This window comes from Mycteria americana, chromosome 4 (assembly GCF_035582795.1).
Source record: "Mycteria americana isolate JAX WOST 10 ecotype Jacksonville Zoo and Gardens chromosome 4, USCA_MyAme_1.0, whole genome shotgun sequence".
NCBI lineage: Eukaryota > Metazoa > Chordata > Aves > Ciconiiformes > Ciconiidae > Mycteria > Mycteria americana.
The window spans coordinates 26,908,540-26,929,257 of NC_134368.1; the positions used below are offsets into that span (position 1 = coordinate 26,908,540).

General features: G+C 38.2%; 1 protein-coding gene across 3 annotated transcripts in view; it reads right to left on the reverse strand.

Moving 5' to 3' along the window:
• RFC1 (replication factor C subunit 1) overlaps positions 1–20,414 on the reverse strand; it is a 45,067-nt gene extending 24,653 nt beyond the window's left edge. The window contains exons 1-4 of one of the 3 annotated variants that reach the window (XM_075499947.1): positions 20,271–20,413; positions 13,992–14,120; positions 12,168–12,243; positions 9,851–9,970 (exon numbers count right to left, since the gene is read on the reverse strand). In XM_075499947.1, coding sequence (XP_075356062.1) covers positions 9,851–9,970; positions 12,168–12,243; positions 13,992–14,120; positions 20,271–20,273 — 328 coding nt within the window. In that variant the 5' untranslated portion in view covers positions 20,274–20,413. Of the gene's footprint in view, positions 1–9,850; positions 9,971–12,167; positions 12,244–13,991; positions 14,121–20,270 lie in introns of all 3 variants that reach the window. The other 2 variants (XM_075499949.1, XM_075499948.1) reach the window with 2 other exon arrangements.
• Positions 20,415–20,718: the final 304 nt, after the last annotated feature.

The following is a 20,718-nucleotide window of genomic DNA, read 5'->3' on the forward strand; positions in this document are numbered from 1 at the left end:
TTCAGAGAACTTATGAATGATAAACAAGACAGTCCAGTACCAGATTCAATAGAAAATATAAACTCTCTCTGATAACTGAAAAAGCCAAACAGATGTAAATTTATTTCAAAATAGTAAAACTGGAATGATTCTGGTAAGCTTTATGTTTTCATAACACCATAGAACCTTTTTATTTTGATTTGGGGTTACTGGGGGGGGGGGGGGGGGTTAGTTTTACTTTCCTTTTAAAAAAGCAACTTACAAAAGTAACAGGTTAATGATGCACTATTTTAGAGATTTAAGTCACAACACTACTTGTTAAGCAGACCTCAAGAAAATTGTACGTAGACTTATCAAACAAGCAACAAAAACATATAGCATGTTTGAGGTTTTTTTAGATTTTCAAAAAAGTCTCGAAGCCTTTAATTAAAAAAATGAACAAGTGATCAGAAACTTTCATACTGAGTTTTTTAAAACAACAATGGAAAAAAAACCTGTAGTATTATTGATTAAATGAAAAACTAAGTCTTCACTAGAAAGCTTCTTCAAAAATTTGACACAGTTATTAAAATTTTATTTCAAATCATACTGCATGTGGGACCACGACTTATGAAAGGTAAGAAGTCATTGCATAAGCAGTGGGAAATATTTTTCTATTTTAAGTTATAACTTTAACAATAACTACATTTTAAAAACTGGGTAGATTGTTTAAAGGACCTACATTTGAAGCCAAGAAAGATCACTTTTAGTACTACCGTCTAAATAAAACAGGTTCTGTTGTTTCCTTAACCCGCTGCTTTCATGTTAAACATAGCTTTATTCCAAGTTAATGGGACTAGGTAAAGCAGAAAACTGTACTCATTCTAAGAGATACTGGGAATTCTAAAAAGGATTTTGCCAGTTTGTCATATTTTTAACAATGGGCCTTAAAAATAGCTTTAATATGGAAAAAATGCACCTTCAATGCCTAATAGTGTAATTCCAGGAAACTTTATTAGCACTCAACAGAGTAATAATCACCACTAAAGGAAAAATGAATATACCTGCACTACAAAGGAGCTGAAAAAAAAGTCAGTATTGAATTGCTGTATCAGAAGGTCCAAAGGAGAGAATATTTTCAGTAAGTGCTATGCTTCACTCCCTGGTCTCACAAAAATTTAACATAAATAAAAATTAAGTATTACAGTCACAGAAAGTCCACAGGAAAGTGGGAACTAGGGAAATTCACCTGCCCAATTTTATCATTTAAATGCAATATACTGAATGGTTAAAATAAGTTTATGGTATTTCTAAGCAAGGTCTTTTGTGCGAGTATTGGGGGGGGGGGGGGGGGGGGGGGGGGAGGCTCTACAGCAAACAATGTGAACCGCAAGAACGTTTGAAATACTTTTTATCTTCTGAAAACACTGTATATACACCCATTTTCACATGCTTTGTGAAAATAATTAAAAACCTGCAAGAAACTTGTAAAAAACCCAAAACTCCTACATGTTAAATTTTTAACGACTGAAAAATTTCAAAGCAAGTTATAACATTAGAGGTGCATCATATAATACCTACACCATTAAAAAAGCCCCCAATAAGTTAATGTGAATTCTGAACCATAACTGGTATAAGAAAAAAAAAAAAAAGCTACCTGCAAATAAGTTACTTGTATTCATACCACTTAAATGCCTACAATAACAGTATATGAATTACTGATGTAGTAAAGAACAATGTGTTGCTTTTTTTCAATGGCATAGCAACTCTGTAAACAGAATTAACCTGCATGAGTCAGTATTTTTATAAAGTTTTACTCCAAACATTACTAAGTACTACCTCTGTGTTATGACCTTAGGTCCTACCTTAAAAACATGCTCTCTTATGTAGGACGCACAGCACAAAAGAAATAAGATTCATTTGCACTTACAGGACTAAAAGCATTAAAATCTGGTTAAGTATTAAAAAATTAATCTACCTAATCTTCAACTGGGCTTACAAGTCATGCTGGAGACGGAAAGGAAAACAGACATTAATTGGTTGAAAAGGAAAAGGATGTCGCCTACACTATGATTTCCATGGTACTATTCCAAATGCTCTGCTTTTGAGATCTCAGTTTCTGCTTCCCTGTACCAGGTACAGGATCATGACCATTAACGTCACCTTGCTCCGATGTGCACACAAATACCCAGCAAAACATACCTCTTGTGTTTCACCGCACCGATGGCTTAAAGAGCCAAACAAAGTATCAGCGTGAGAAAAATAAAGTCAGGGCTCAGCTGGACAATAACATAGATGCACAACATCAAAGATTAGGCACGCAACATTGAAGACATACAATTAAGTTCCAAGAAATGCAAAATGTAAACACTCACAGTACTTAAATACATTTGCAATGTGTGCATATTTCTCTATTTCTGTAATAAGTGAAAAAAACAGCCTGCATGTGTGCAATTCACTGCTAGTTCAGAGCAAGAAGGTCATTCAATTTTTTCATTGTACGGTTAAAAGTGTGCAAAAATTCAACTGAAACATTAAAGGGAAAGAAAACCCAACAAAAGTGCTTGTTGCAGTCATGGAAGAGTATAATGCTTACAAGAATAGGTATCTCCACAGAACTACAAGGCAATCATATTAACACTAGATGGATTAAGGATACCATCTCAGTTCCTTAATTTAAAATATTTACTACACTTATCCAAGGTAACTTCTGCGTTCAGCTACCAGAAAAAGGAAAATTCACTTCATACTGCTTTCCAGGGGAAAAAAGGGATTGAAAAGCATTAACTCCAGCATCCAAATTAAATGGCAAAATTACTTGTTTCATCTTAAATTACAATGTAGACTAACAGCACACGGAGCTGCCAATGCCTCTTATTTAAGAGGCTCACACATCCCATCTGCTACATGCCTAAAGTTTTTTTTATAGAGAGTGGTATTTCATGCCATTATATTTCCCGTTAAAATCAGTACACATTAACAACCCAAACACTGACAGTTCTATTAAAAAAAGAAAACTTCCATTTGAGGAGAAACCTGTTTCTTTTTCTAAACAGATTAAAAATTAGTTTGGGCTTCAAAATATTGAAAGCAGCCTACAGAATCAATACCTTTCACACAGAAGCCATTTTTTAAAGAAAGAACAAGCATGAAGTATATATGAAGATTATTTTTCCAGAAAGTTTCCTCAAAATAAATTGACAATTAAAGCAATCATTTTGCAATCCAAACATATCAAGTGAACAACACAGTACTAACATATCAAGTGAACAACACAGTACTAACATATCAAGTGAACAACACAGTACTAACATATCAAGTGAACAACACAGTACTACAGCTAGCCAGATGCTTGACCAGAACATCTTTTAACACATCTTCAAAAAGTAGTAAAAGATGACCATGTACTTGTAAAAATAAGTACAACATGCCCATTATTAAAAACTTAAAATCTAACAGCAATTGTTACACAGATTAAACTGTAATGAATTTATTTCATGTCCTGCCATGTTTGAAATACAGGCTAACAAAGTAATCCTAAAGTAATCACTCTGTCTTCTGATAAATAAATCCTATTAATCTTTTATTCAAAGTTACCACGTTTATTTCTCAATATTGCTGTTATCCTAGATTCTGCACAGAAAAGAAAACAGATCACCTCTTTAAGAATAAGATTAAATTTTACTTCATCCACACCTCTGGTTTCCACTTACTCCCCCATTCAGGGAGGCAACTCCAGATACTATCATACATCTACAATGTTTAAGCAACACTCCTCTCACCACTTAAGAGTTAGAGTACAACAGCACATTTACCATTACAGGACCCTTTTATGTTGTACTGTTGGTATTCCCAGACTTAACCAAATTAATTTTAATGGGGCTCACTCCTAAATACCTTTTTCACATTGTCCTCTGCAACACTAATCCCTGCTTCTTCACAGGATTTCTGCCAGAACCTATACTCTCATTCCTCAAGTGCATTTCAAGTCAAACTCCCTTTAGGTTTAGCTACATATTCTTGACTGACCTTTCATAGATTCATAGAATACCAGGTTGCAAGGGACCTCAAAGATCATCTGGTCCAATAAAACACTTTAGAGGAAACCTGGTACACAGACTGCTGTTTATCATCTTCACGCATTTTCACATAAGTATAGCAATTTCCATAAGTACATACAATGCTAGTATTGCCCAGGAAGGAACAGTGACAATTTTTTATTCCCCTATGAAATGTTTCAGTATAAGACATGCTTATTCACTGACAATCTGCTGCTCATTTGAATCTGTGCTTGGATGTGGGGACTTTTTTTTGGCCACCAGTACTAGCACTTAACTGATTTTTTTCTGTGGGTTTTTTTATTTGTTTCCCCACCCCCCAATATTCTCCATATTAAAAGAATTTATATTCAGCAAGCACACTCACAAGCTATTCTTCTTGTCCTGTCTTCTGAACTCTCCAGGAATACTTTTTCAGTAACCTACAAACCTACTCAGTTTCTACCACTTTGTTTTTTCTAGCTTTATAAATAATTCAGCCTACTACTAGAACAAGGCTTTTTTTTCCTTTTAAAGTTGTATTTTACAATATTCAAACGGTCAAGGCAATTGCTACGTATGTATAATTACCTCTACACAATGTGTATGAAAGATTAAGTATTCACTAAAAGTGAAGTCACAATTCCTGCCAAATAACCACCTGTGATGAAACCAGATGAGGTTCAACACAACATAATAACAGATCATCTTCTACAAACAAAGCTCAAGGTTCCATACTTCATTAAACAGTCAAACAAAGTGTTATTTTAACACTTACAACAAACATTTGGATTTTTTCCCAATCCACTAAGACTGTTCTATCAAAAACAAAAGGCTCTTTTCCCTTGTTACCTGCAAGAAGAACTTCACTTTATCTTTGGCCATCAGTAAACTAAATATTTATTTAAATTAAATTTGTTTCAATAATAACAAAGTATTTCTTACAGAATTACAAAGAGCAACTATTCTTGCTTTATTTGTTTGCCTTTAAAAAAAGGCAACTTCACAAGCTAATAAGAAACAAAGCAACACAATAGTCTCATCAATCCACTCTTATACAAACCAAAAAGTTAATTCCCTCAACATTTTTCAAGAAAACTGTATGCCACAGTTATAAAGATGAGCTGTGAAAAGAAATTAGAGCAACAGGAAGACAGTTTCAAATGAAACTGAAAAACAGGTTGAGGCAATTAACTACTAAGCTTCTACTGACTACTTGATGCCAAAAGGCTTTTTCAAACACATCGCCACGGACAGAACCCTTAAGAATGAGATTCTGACTTTCGAGCAAGTCCAACAAGCATATTCTTGATTTAAGTTTTCAGCTGCATAACACTAAAAACAAGAAACAGACAAATGCCTACAAATTTCATTAGGATCTTTTCTATCTACTATTTCTATATTCCTGTTCTTATAAAACATGTTTATCTCAAGCCAGTAGCTGTATCAATACCATTAAAACACACTCAGCTTGACAGCTCCATTAGGCTGAAGAAACAATTTATACAGATTAAATATAAACAAAATTCAAGCATTAAGTCTCAAAGTTATAAAAGCATTGTTTTACTCATAGACTATTAAGTCAACCTTGTGTTTACTTAAGACTCTTTAGATAAGAGTAACCTTGAGCTTTGGTTTTCAGGGATTTCACTAATAACCTTGACCCGTGTTCCCATGGTATCCCTATGCAGAAAAACTTGATTACACCACCTTGAATTGCATAATAAACCTAAATATGTACTGTTTATTCCCCAGGAATCTGATCATTTGTCTACTTTGGGATCAATGCTGTTAAAGATCCTTTTTAATTAGGAAAGAATTGTTGGAAAAACTGTAAAGGGAAACAAAAGTTTTGAGTAAAAGGACAAACAAGATAGATAAAGTATTCAGGATACTTTGGAAAATTGAGCTCATTTGAATACGTCACATAGCACAGCTAAACGCCAGGTCAAATATCTAGGACAAGTAAAAACAGGCACAATCCATCTTAGAAACGGTGATCCTGAAAGGAGCCTGAGGAAGAAGAAGGTATAGAAAAAAGCCAGCTGAGCCACACTTCTAATAGGATACTGCAGCAAACAATCCTTTTTTGTTTTAAAAATACGTGGTATGATTATAGGGAGGCAATGTTTATGTTCAGCAATGATCTTACCAAAAAAGTACTATACCAGGGACCATGTCCACTTTTCCAAATATGTATCCCAAAACTCAAAGAGGGATCACAGAAGAACTCCTGGAATTCTACCATTTAAAAAACATGTTTTATGAAAATAGATTTGGATTCAAGTCTGTTAGTTTTATCACTGTTTCTAAGAACCCATACAGGGGAAGTCCTGTGGCTAGTAAAGAACTCTATGCTAGGAGACAAATACAGAAGACCTGATAGTTACAGCCTCAGCTGAACTCAGACCAGATGTAGTAAGTACATCTAACCACAGAAGCTACTGACAAAAAGCGTAAGTCTTTCTCACTTCCAGCTTAAGTTACAGTAAGTAGAGAGAGATGCATCACAAAGTATAATACCTTTATGACCAAAGTGTGTCCACCTAGTGTTGCAACTCTCGGGAAATTCTACACCTTGTGTTGCACTGGTGATCAGAGTATGGTAATCAGTATCCGATATCAAAATACCCAAGTTTATCTGCATTATAACAAATCAGTGTGAAATTACAATAGATCCAGTGCAGAAAGAGACCTTTATGTTTTAAAAGCAAATCAGGAAAGAATGAACCTAACATGACAAGAGATTTAAGCTGGGAAGCTAGCAGCTCTGAACAGTAGACCGTTCAAAAAGCTTCTAATTTATCAAATTAACCAAGTCAAATTTAAGATCCTTCCAATCTATGCCATTCAGTAAGATGGGAATCAAATTAAGATTCTGATGATAGGATGAATAAGTTAATTCTTTCAGCCCACATATAGTCTTAATCTTTGCTTAAGTGCCACTAACACATCTCTTAGTTAAGATGGAATAAGAGAACAAGCAGTAGTAAAAGCAGCCCTGAAGCTGCAAGCACTTATATGTATTTCAAATGTATTTAAAAAAACTCAAACACAGAATCACACAGAATCACAGAATCACAGAATCATATAGGTTGGAAAAGACCTTTAAGATCATCGAGTCCAACCATAAACCTAACACTGCCAAAAACCATCACTACACCATGTCTCTAAGTACCTCATCCAAACGTCCTTTAAATACCTCCAGGGATGGCGACTCAACCACTTCCCTGGGCAGTCTGTTCCAATGCTTGATAACCCTCTCGGTGAAGAAAAATTTCCTAATATCCAGTCTAAACCTCCCCTGGCGCAACTTGAGGCCATTTCCTCTTGTCCTATCACTTGTTACCTGGGAGAAGAGACCGACCCCCACCTCTCTACAACCTCCTTTCAGGTAGTTGTAGAGAGCGATGAGGTCTCCCCTCAGCCTCCTTTTCTCCAGGCTAAACAGTCCCAGCTCCCTCAGCCGCTCCTCATAAGACTTCTGCTCCAGACCCTTCACCAGCTTCGTTGCCCTTCTCTGTACGCGCTCCAGTACCTCAATATCCCTCTTGTAGTGGGGGGCCCAAAACTGAACACAGGATTCGAGGTGCGGCCTCACCAGTGCCGAGTACAGGGGCACAATCACTTCCCTAGTCCTGCTGGCCACGCTATTTTTGATACAGGCCAGGATGCCATTGGCCTTCTTGGCCGCCTGGGCACACTGCTGGCTCATATTCAGGCGGCTGTCAACCAACACCCCCAGGTCCTTCTCTGCCAGGCAGCTTTCCAGCCACTCTTCCCCAAGCCTGTAGCGTTGCATGGGGTTGCTGTGGCCCAAGTGCAGGACCTTGCACTTGGCCTTGTTAAACCTCATACAATTCACCCCAGCCCATCGATCCAGCCTGTCCAGGTCCCTCTGCAGAGCCTGCCTACCCTCCAGCAGATCAACACTCCCACACAACTTGGTGTCGTCTGCAAACTTACTGAGAGTGCACTCGATCCCTTCGTCCAGATCATTGATAAAGATGTTAAACAGAACTGGCCCCAACACCGAGCCCTGGGGAACACCGCTTGTGACCGGCCGCCAACCGGAGTAAACTCCATTCACCACCACTCTCTGGGCCCGGCCGTCCAGCCAGTTCTTTACCCAGCGAAGAGTACACCCGTCCAAGCCATGAGCAGCCAGTTTCTCCAGGAGAATGCCGTGGGAAACCGTGTCAAAGGCTTTACTGAAGTCTAGATAGACAACATCCACAGACTTCCCCTCATCCACTAGGCGGGTCACCTTATCATAGAAGGAGATCAGGTTGGTCAAGCAGGACCTGCCTTTCCTGAAACACACAACTCTATGTAACAAAAAATGCACATGCATACACATTCAGCCAACCATTCTCAGATGCCAAAAAAGAAGTGTTAAAGTCCATCTTCAAAAAGTACTGAAATATTAAGCCAAATACTAGAAGCTCTGTTAATTTTCTTCCACAGATGCATTTTTAAAGAATTCAAAAAACCTGAGTATTTTCCCCTATGCTGGTGACATACCTTTAAGGATGCTTGATTCATAAATAAGACTGAGTCTACATAAACTATGTTCACCTATCAACTACAGTAAGTAGCTAATGCCACTGAAACTTTCCCATAACATCTCAAATTTAGTCGAGGAAAATGCACAATACAAAGTAATTGGAAACAAAACTGTCTCATGACAGAATTAAGAACACAGGGGAAGGAGGCGAGGGTGGCAGAAAAATCACTATCTTTTTTTGTTTTGGAGCTGGGAAGGAAATACATTTAATGACAATTCTGTAGGATGAAACTTCCATAACAGTAGATGAATGTCTCCCCTGTAAATTTACAGTCAAACTCCTCTTGAGAGCACCAAGGTCAAGAATCACACAAAAAGCAACACTGAAAACAGTATTGAGGAACAACCACCATGCAAACAATGAAAACAAATTAACACATAAGACTCTTCAATCAAACTGATAGAATTTGCCCTTATCTCTTCAGTTGAATGGTACTTATGGCTTGAGTTAAGATTGTGGTTTTAGTTTAACCATACTGCTTCTAAAAGAAGAGACAAAATCTAAACAAAACTCTGCTGAGAACTTAGCAGTGAATCACTGTCACAATTTTTTCAGAAGGCTACAGGAGACCTGAAAATGATCAAGAATGGTTAATTACACTCACTCCTTTCTCTAATAGCAAAAGTAGCTCCAGAACTTAGAAAGCTGAAATCCAGGACTGAGAAGTATGGTATAGTATGGTATATACAAGGTATAATGCAAGTTTTTGTTACGATTGTTTTTTCCAATTCCAGTTCTTCTAATAGACAAATAATGTTTTTTCAAAAAAATCTCTTTGTGTTGATAAGGAAGTAAAACACAAAACCCAAGAACTTTTGCAGACACCAACATATTAGGCAGAGATTAAAGACATGGAAAGTCATATACCAAGTAAAATAAAAATCCAGGTTTTCAAACCTATTTATGGTAGCCAACAGTCACTTCACAAAGTGTGCCAGTGAGCAGTTTAACTAGATTAAAAATACTTCCTTTACTTAACTCCTTCCCCTATGGAATACTCTTAAGCAGGGAAGTGTTAGCTCATGAAATTACACAGCTATTTAAATCAACCACTTAAGCCACCACCCAACATCACCTCAGTTTTACCCTGCTCCTGCCTTTACAACACTTGAGGCTAAACTTCTAAAGTACTTCTGGTTAGCTTGTTTAAGGAGAACATAGTTTGCCTTTCTCAGTACTAGGTTTTATGGTCATATTTAAGACTGTATCAATCAAACAATCCATCCCATTTGTAACATAATCTACCCCGCTATAGCTGAACGTGTAATGATATATTTCTTCCATTACCTGTCTCTGAAATATAAGCAACAGGATCCTGCTTTAGAACTTTACCAAGTTTTGAAGTAGCTGCTTTTTTCTCAGATGGCTTCTTGGATTTTTTCACTGACTGCACCTCCTCTTCTGAATCTGTATTTTGACCACAACATAAATATAGATTTCCTCCACATACATACAGGCTTTAAGTAATAGATCACATAACATTAGTTAACATGCTTTCACATATATTCAACTGAGTGAGAAAAAGATATCATATGGAAGGTCAGAGCACAGCTTCATTTTCGTCTATCAGCAATAGCCTAGCCATCATTTATTCCAGCATATAAATGACTAAATGAAAATTTGGTCAGAACTCAGTCTAGACAGTTGGTTTTGTTTTCATAACAAGAAATATTTTGTTACTTATTCCAAGAACTCCTATGCCTGTATAAAAACCTTTCCAAAAAGGAATGCAACTGTGAGAGTACCACAGCAGATTACTAAAAAAAAAAAAAAAAAACCCACCACCAACCAAAAACCTCCCCGCCCCAAAAACCCAACCAAAACCCAACACACCACCAGAGGAAAAAAAAAAAAAAAAAAAAAACAAAAAAACCACCACACCACAACAAACCTTTAACATAGATTCATTAGTCTGATTAAATTTATATAGTATTATATCATGCTGGTGTATTCTGCAACACCTATTCCAAAAGCTAACAACAGGCTAAAATAGATCACTGAGGTTGTACTCTGATTTTTCAGGAGAACACTGGCAGACTGCGATTCACCTCACTGACCATTCTAGATATCCCAAAAGTTGTCAAGACATCAAATTTACACCACTGTGGATTATGTATCCCAACATCCAAATGAGTAAGCAGGACAAACTGAAGCAGCTGAGACAACTAGCAAGTGTAACAGAGGACTACCCTTCAAGAGCCTACCTTTTTCCATGATAAACACTAATATATATTGTAATTATTAAAAAAAAAAAAAAAAAAAAAAAAGAGAGAGTACACCACACACGCTTTTCCACCTTCAAGAACTTAGAGCACTATTTCTCTTTTGCTCTCCTACTACTAATGGGCTAGAATTTGCAAAGCCTCCAGATATATCAGCACTTTAAAGGTAGCAGTTGAGTTATATATTACTTTTGTACTCCACCTTTCAATGCAGAAATATTTCTACTGCTAAACAGGAACTGTTTATAGAACAGTTTATCTGAAGATTTGAACATATTTTTCTATATACAATAGCATTATTCTGACAGATGTTTGTGTGATCATTTTTCTTCTACAAGAGAAGCAATCTTATATGGTTAAGAAAATTGCTTCTAAAAATTCAAGCTGAAGTCTTCAGTAGGAGACAAAAATTATAGAAACTCTGGCAATCTCTTCTACAGTTTCACAACAAATATTCAAGATTCAGAATCCAATCAAAGAGGGATTAAATGACATAACAGCTCAGAAAGATTAAACTAGAAATTTCAAGCTTTTAAATTAAACTAATTTAACTTGACAGGCAAGGGTTTGAGGGTTTTTTTTTGTCTGGGCAGGGTGCTTTTTGTTGGGGGGGGGGGGATGTGCTTTTTGGGGGTTTTTTGGTTTTTTGGGGGTTTTTTTTGATTTTTTTTTTTTTAAGATATAAGTGTTATAAAAGGGGTTTCCCGTATTATAATATTCCAAAGAATATTTTTAGAATGTGATAGCAGTAGTTTAAATTATATTCTGCGTGTTCCATACTGTAAACTTAAAACTATGGGATGAACATTTACTAGGTTTTTTAATAGAGAAAGACACACATGGAAACACAAGTTAGCCTTTTAAAACAATCTCCTATATTATGTTCACACAATGCACAGAAATGTGAAATTAATAGTATATGATCAGCCTCCTGTACCCAGCATAGGATATTGTTTATCCCTAACGGAACAGGAAACCTAAAACTCCCCACAATTTATATATGTCTTCATAACAAAAAAAAAGTTCTGAAGTTTTGATAGAATTTACTATCTGAACTTTTTTTTTCGTGGGGTTTTTTTGTCGGTTTGGGTTTTTGGGGTTTTGTTTTGTTGTTTTGTTTGGGGTTTTTTTTTTTTTTAAGAGACATCTTGTTAAAAGTTACTTTGCACTGTATATTACACATATGGCACACACTACACTCTTATTATTATCAAATCTATTTAACTATCCAGCAATACTTACTGTGAAAAATGTTTTTAATTGCATTTACTAAAAAAACAAACAAACCACAGCTTTCTTTCAGATGTACCATTTCCCTAATTGACCTTGGATGCTGATGCAAAAGATACAAAGGAGCATTCAGAAACAACTGTGAACGCTACCTGAATCGTAGATTATTCTTTTTTTCTTGTTTGTCCGCTTTTGTTTGGAATCATCTTTACTGGGTGAATTATTCACCTACGAGTAACAGTCCGTTAGTTCAACTAGTAAACAGGTCCTTCAAGCTTTTACTCAGTTACACATTCAAATTTATGAGTTTCAAACAAACTCTAACAGAATTACTTATTTCCCAATATTACATTTACAGTCTTGTGCTAACTCAGGAGAGGGAGGGAGAAAGGTGCAGGGCAGAGGAAATAAGGAAGAAACTGCAGCAGTAAAGCTAAACATGCTTCAATCAAACCATAGATGATTATGTTGAGAATAAATATTCAAGTTTAATGCCAATTAAAGTAAATCAAACAGATTTTCAAGCACTTTCAACTTTTAATCCAAAAAAGCAATTGCACAGTCCCACCAGAATAGAGGTGGTTCAGGCCAGTAAGTTACTTGTACAGAATTCAGCTTTCACTTTTGGTTCCATTCTGGATACAGCTTTGCTGTAATCACCAGAATTCGACACAACTTCAGAGTGAAATATAGCCAATTGAAAAAGGGAAAAAGCATACATAACAGTTCAAAGCTAGACTGATTTCCTATTCAGAGTCCTGGTTGCTTGCAGCTTCTCCTCTCGCCCACTAAGCAGCACAACTACTGTAAGAGATTGCACCAATGGTTACAGTCAACAAATGTGTTCTATCTAGCAGCAGCTAGTATTAACCTGTCTCAAGGAATTTATTTTTTTTTTTAAAGACATCTACAAGTTTTAGATATTTAGCAAAATCACAAGCTGCACAGATAGGAAGTCTCCTGGGCCTAACCAAACTACCAACTATGCTTGTTTTGCAGTCATGCACAGCTGTAAATGCTTCTAAAAATATAATTCTAGATAAACATAACTACACATTTTATAATCCACATTCAATTCTAATCTGAAATCTGTCAAATCCTTGATATAATTGGAGAGTTGCAAAGTAAAAATAATGGATCACTTAAGATAATTGCTATGTCTTTCAGTTCCACTAAATGGTCCTTTATTTTCACATTGAAACAATGAAATTATACAGCCAAAATATTTTAAGTAACATCTTACTTCTTGATTGTGATACTTCACATTAAACATTCCATCCTACTAGAAATCCTTCCCTTCTCCAAGTGATTTTAAAGCCCTCTTTAGCCACTCCTTTCTTTTTTATACCAGTTCAGACGATGAACATGAAAAGTACTGAGACTAGAACCCAATCTAATTTTAACCTGTCATTTTACAGAATTTGGTCTTCACAACAGGTTTACATAAGTGACTCCATCCAAGAAAGGCAGTGTTAATGTTTCCCCCACAGGTGTTTAAAAAACACCTGGTTAAAAAACTGGTCAGAAGGCACCTACACCACAGAATTTTACCTTACTTGAAAGCATGACATGTTTATAATATGTCTATATCTACTGTGCATAAACCTCAATCTTTATTAGATTAAAAATTACATAAGCAGAGCTACTTAGAGAACTATGGCTATAGCTAAAATAACTTTGAATACATCAGATTGTTCCTATATTAGCACCTAACCATAATAACTTCTACCTACCTCTCCATTTGCCCTACAACACAAATATTTGTAAAATTAGTAATTTTCTTTACCACCTACAAAGTTTTACTGCTAGTAGTTAATATTAAGTGGTAGTTTCCTCCCATGCCTATAAAAACAACTGATATATAGTCTGGGTTTTGAGTATATGGGAAGAGCTATGACTTTAAAAAATGCTAGAGATACGAATAATCCTGTATCAGAGAAACTAAGCAATTCACAAATAAGAAAAACAAAAGTAACCTTAGTCTCTTTTCCCTTTTTCTTCCCACTTGAAGGGCCATCACCATTTTTAATTTTTTCACTCTTTTTCACAGTCTCGCATTCTTGTCGCTTTCCAGGAGGTACAACGCCGAAGAATTTCCGGATATCCTAATAAAAGGGAAAACAGATTTATAAATTTTTAAATACAGATAGCTCTTAGAAGTTTCACACTACAAAACAGCAACGCACTTAAATTACTTTCTCAGCAGCTCCTTTTATAATATTTGTTGATCTTGAAATTTTGTTTACAGTTAAGAAAACAAAGACCAGCTAGTTAAACATAGCTGCTCAGACACCACACCACCTTCCCCTTGTCTTTGAATCACAGAGAAAAGTCTATTTTTCCTTTGGTTGGACATCTTCACCAATACACATTTCAAAACAAACTTCTATTATCAATGAAATACAGTGACTTAAGACAGAGGTATAATCCCCACCCCCATCCCCAATTAATCATCATGAACCTAGCCCAAAGTATTTCTATAGCTAGAATGATCAACTTGGGTATGAAGCAGTGTCCAATGTAAAAAGATAAAAAAAGCACCAAGAGCTAGAAAGCAGTCAAGTAGTGGGATGTACTGCATCCTCCACCTTCTTATAAATTTAGGACAGTAACTCTCTTATCTCACTAAAAAAAATTAGCCAGCAAGAAACAGATTAAAATTTAAATAAAGAACTTAATACAAAGAGCTCCAGAAGGTCTATTTTGTAACCTTATTTTATTATCTGACCACAGTACAACCATAAAAAGCTTTCTAAATATGGAAAATCAGCAGCTGAAACTTCAATTTTAAAAACCAAATCCGACTTCTGTTGAAAAAAATAGTATTTCCATTTTATTAAATAGAAATGGAGAAAACATGTACCTGGTTAGTATCACTACCTCCAGGAGTAGCAGCCATTTTAGAGAAAGAAAGTACCTCATATGGCCTAAATATATAGCAAGTAAAGGGTGTGGCTCAGGACTATATTCCACCCAGCTGATAGCTATTCCCCATCACAGAGTTCATCTGGGTAGTTTTTGGTTATTATAGGGAACTACAAGTAAAGTAATAAATTCTTAAGAAATCTCCATAACTCTGATCGACAAGAAGGGGTGCTTCAGGCTCCTGTTCTCTTACCAGTCAGTTCCCTAGCAGTTTGGATTTGGATTACCAGAGCCTATAGGGCTTAAAATCAATGGAATATGTAATTTGAAAGCATACACAAACTATGGGACATGTACAATTTATTTAGTATATTTAGCTTAAAACAATTTTCTAGAATCAGAAATGTTGTTTCCTGTAAAAATTTAGACTCGTTATGTTTTACCTGCATACAATAATATGGATTCAGCAAACAGACAATGGTAGACTGGGAAGCATTCTTCCTTAATGAGACTTCACACATTTCCATCTATGGAATTTATGCCTTGAGGCATAAATTTTCAACACTCTGCTAGTTTACATGTATTCCTACAATATAAGTGTAGTACTATATAAGCTCTGAAATTTGGACTGCAGATACCTATAGCTAACAGGTTTGAAGAAAGCATCTATTTAAAAAGTCTTGAAGTAGATTCATGGACTCAATCACTCAATCATTATTATTGACTTCTTTTTAGGCTTAAGGTAACATAGGCAACAGAAAAATTGATTACAAGTCTCATTAGATCTTTTATGTAGTAAAATAGTTTAAATACATACTGCAACACTGCAAAATAAAGTGACCTTAAAGCTTTGTTTTCATTTTTTATAGTTGTTACTTTTAGGCTTAAAATATTTGGAGAATACTTTATTTTAGATCAATAGTAATGCTCTATTCATTCTAGTATTTTAACTAAAAACTGTTAACTAATAAGTGAGCTGCTCTGCAAACACCATATGCAATAATACTAGATTTTTTTTTTTGGACTTATACAAGGAAATACCATCATATCCTCATTTATGAAATGCAGTCTTAATAACAAAAATATATGAAATTGACCTGTCTGCCCCAGCTTCTTCCACTACTTTAATATCACAGTTCTTAAACTGCTACGGTCCAAATCATAACATGTAAATTATTATTTTCTGCCTCATCAGTTCTCATGAGATATCAAGTTAGCTCTTTGAAAGTACCTTTAATTCACAAAAATGCCATAGCTATAAGCCTTGCTACATTTAACATGCTATAGAGGACCTAAACTGCCACTTCAAACTTTTAAAAAATTGTATCTCATCAGGGTCAACTTCAGAAGTTATTTTCCCCCAAATCACTTCATAAACACCTGAAATAAATGGGTGACAGTCAACTGCTACTATCTTTTACAATGCAGGTAGTATTTCATTAGATTAACAGGTCAAATGAGAATAAACAATTTTGTTTGTTTGTTTTATTCAAAGCAGCATCTTCTACCCATTTATTAAGAAAGCACCATCCATACAAATACTATTTCTTCTTTGAAAATACTGTGGTGATACAGCAGCTACGTACTCCAAAATGGCCTCCCTATGTTAACACAACTTGTTCTATTCTCTTGAAGCAAACTGCACTTCAGTCCTCAAGAAATGGCAGCTTTTTTCCTTTTCTTTTAATGTTACATGCTTGTGTTAAGGAGTTTTTCAGAAAATACTGTGAATATAAAAGCACACAAGCCACCGAGAGGTTTCTGAATAAAAGTTTGTATTGGGGTAGTAAATTTTAATTTCCCATAGTGACCATCTACTTCTGAGTGACTAAACTACACAGCCCTAAGCTACAAAGGAAAACGGACATCTATGTACAATCTTCTTCAATCTTCAGAGTTATAAATCCTCCAGTCTTCTTCAGCTATCCTGCTCTTCAGAAGAAAAGGTAACCTTGTTAGCCGCTGCTGGACTATAACAGATGGTGAATTCAGAATTGCTCAGGACAAAACTATGCCACAGTGCAAGAATGAAGTTATCTTTCAGTAAAGCTTTTATCCAAGATTCATAAGGGACAGATTTTTTGTGCCATTTATTAAAAGATGCCAGATAAATCCTTAATTCGTTGCATAACTAATTGCAGAAATGAAGCAATCTAAGTATCTATCAGACTGACTCTCATCATACAAGTTTGAAGACTATTTATAAAGTATTATATAATCTTAGATCCCAGATAGGATCACTTGTGTCCATTCTGGGTTTATCTATTTAACATACTCTGACTGACCATCTTATTGGTATATAATGCCATGCATATATATTTGTTCACCAGGTGGCAAAACTGTATGTTTAGCTTTTATCTGTGCTCATTCAAATGAGGAAAGGCATGTACCAATGTAACTGGCAAGTTTCCTTCCGGGACATTCCCCCAAAAACCACAGGAGTCATCAGCCTTGTGCATCCTGGAGATACACTGACCAGCATGGCTGTCGCAGGTGGTCCCCTTGCCCAGAAGGCTAAAATTAAAGAGGTGAGGCTATATTAGTGTGGCTCCCTATGGGTGAGCCACAAAAAGCAGCAGCAGCAAAAAGATACGTAACTTTGAGCAGTTCCACCTAAGTAAAAGGTGGAACTAAGAAAGAATTTCTGATCACTCTCACTAAATTAGGGGGGTAATTGATGCATAGCATCTGAACAGCCTAAAAAGCTGTGTCCAGGTGCACTGCTTCCTGCTGAGCTATCTTAGTAATTGTATGATCTGGGTAATGGCTGAGCCGTGTAGTTCTTGCCAATTTTGACTACTGCTTCAAATCCTCCATCTTATGCAATAATAGAAGACCATAGCAATTAATCATGTCAGGTTGCAAGGTTTCTCTTGAAAGTTTTGTATCTGTCTGTTTTACTGAGGAGAAATAACATGAATAGAAACTGAAATCTATTTGTTAGGTAGTACAAAGACTGGTTACTGGAAGAGTTTGTCAGGGTGACCTTTAAGACTTTAGTAAACACCCAGCTCAAAAAAGTCAGTTACAAAAGTCATAAACACACCATACTGTTTTCTTCCTGCATTTCAAAAGCATCCTAAACCAAAGATCAACTACTACAACACTTTGATGATAGCACCATCTCAACCTAACCATAATAGGCACAGTGTTTGTGGAAGACTAGTGAAGTTTGTGGAAGACTAGTAAGGCAGAATATTTTCCAAAATATCACATAATTCAGTTTGCACCTCAAAATACAATATGAGATAGAAAACTTAATTTCACCAACCTAGTTCAATGACTGCAATAGAAAGTAATGTACTTTATTTCAGGTATTCTGAAGTGTGTCCATGAGGGCCTGGCATCAAAAGAATCATATTTATTTACCGTGTGCCTATTGCGGTGCAAGTTTTGTGCAAACATCAGCTCTGACATCTGGTGTGTCCAGAAAAATTGCACTAACTGAAATCAAATTTATAGTTTCACTTCCGTGAAACCAGTAATACCTGCTTGGATAACTATACTTAATTAATGTTTACTAATAGTGGTAACTGCAGCACAGGTACTATACAGTATTTTTTGAGCAGTACCACAGTTCTAAGTACACACCAGCTGATGCTACAGCTCTGGCCATATGAGTGTCTCTCTCAGCTAGAGGCAGCTCAAGTAGCCCCTACTCCCCGTCATTCATTCCCTCGGTTGTACCAGTATAGCTCTCTGCTTGCGAACTGGGTCAAGCCACTAATCTGGGTAAAAAAATAAATCCCTTCTAAGAAAAATCAGTCACTGTGTAACTCTACACACTTCAGTTCAGCACAGCTGAGAAGATGCTGCTGAACCAACCCAATGGGGGCTACTTATGTTTGGCACTATGTGAAAAAAGTCTGTTCGCAAGGGTGTGATATTAAATTCCAATATGCTGGTGCTGTCCCTGCACACACAGAACAGGCTACACGGTTACTAACATCACTGTATTTTTGCCTCTGTCTCTGCAGCTGCAGCACTGATGGTCGTACAGCCTCTTCTCTTCAGCACTGAAAAGGGAAAGGGCTGAGGCAACTCATCCTCTCCCCAAAACGATGGTTGTCGTCTTTCCTTCTAGGAAAGTGCCAGACGTTGCAAGATGTGTGACATTCAGAAGACTACATAGAGGGACAAAGCCTTTGCTCAGGAAGGTGGGAAAGGAGGAAGCAAGTCTTCCAGTAAGATCAGTTTTCTAAAGTGGTGATGGCAGGGGAAGAGGAGAGGCAAACTTGTGCTCAAACATAAATTTAAAAATCATTGGCCACTCCCAACAAACTATGAAAATATCACAGTTTAGTAGTTTCAGAATTCTTAGTGCTGACAAACCTCTGTCGTTACTGTGAAAGACTCAGATTGTATTGCTCATCATTGCTGAGCATCAGGTGTAAGATATAAACAAGGCTAAACTCTATGGAGAGTCCAAAACCAAAGCTGAACCTAGCTGGCTTTGAACGGCATTTGTAGCTAAGCCAGTAAAACATCTGCACAGAGACTCCATCTGAGTGGAAGCAAATTTACCTGAGCCGGAGATGAAGAAGGGATACCATCTTATAATGGCTGCATAAGTAAGCAGCACTTTGGAAAGCACACACACAAACGCATATATATTTATATTTACAAACTCTTTACATTCTATTTAGGATGGCATCCTTCATTATTTATAATCAAGTGTCTACTTGCAGACTTTTACGGGTTTTTTTCCCCACTTAAACTGTTTTTCTGCAAATATTGCACACTGTCCACTTCGGCGGCATAAACGCCCTCGTGTATGCTCTTACTGAAATTAAAGGAAGAGTTAGAACTTCGGCAGACGGCGTTTAGAGGGAGAGGTTAGCCCGTCCGCCTTCCCGCCGCCCGGACGAGCCCACGGTCCGCGCCTAATTCACCACCCGCCTTCGGGGACCGGGGGGGGGGAGCTGGAGAGGCACAGACACTTCTCCCTCGGGGTAAGGGCACAATCGCGGGCATTTCCTGGGCCAGGGGTTTATTTTCGTGGCACGCGTGGGAAGCCGGGCCTCGGCCCCTCAGGGCGGGAGCGGCGGGAAGCGCGCGAGCACTGCTGGAGGCGCGGCAGGGCGGGCGGCCTCCCCCCGCAGCCCCACAACCGCTCCCGCCCCGGCAGGTCTCTGCCGCTCCGCCACAGCGCGGGACGCCCGCACCCGGGGCCGCCCGCAGGGCAGAGGACCCCGGCTCGGCTCGGCTCGGCTCGGCTCAGCTCAGCTCAGCCCGCGCCAGGCTCCAACGGCCGCGGGGCTGCCGTCACGCGCCGGGGAAGACGCCCATCCGGCCCCGCCACCGGCGGGACACTGCGCAGCGCTCTCTTCCCTCCCCCCACCCGGGGCAGAACCGCGGAGGGGGGGCGGCCCCCGGTGCGGCGCGCTCACCATGCTGCCAGCGGCGGTTTATCTCGCTAGCGGGACGCCTCCGGCTCCATGCCTCCCTCCCGCCCCCCCGCCTTCGCGCCAACTCCCGCAACGCGGCGCGCGGCGCTGCCGTCACAGCCGCGACGGGCGGGGCTGCGGCCGTTGCGCCCCCTGGCCGTTGGTGGTGACGCAGGGCCCCTCAGGGGCCTGGCGCTGCTGCGCGGGCCTGCGGCGGGCGGCCCTGGCGTGCCCGCCCCACCCGGCCTTGTCCGGCCCACCCGGCCTTGTCGCGTTTTGCCTCCGCTCTGCTGTCAGTGCAGGCGTCAACGGCTGGTCCCCCTGCAGCGGGGGTTTAACCGCTTCTAACCGCTCCGCTGAACCTCGGCAGGAAGCCTGGGCAGCTGCTGCCGGTCCTGGCCTGTTAGTAAAGGGAGTGGGCATGGAAGCTCGCGGCAAAATGGTGGGCTTA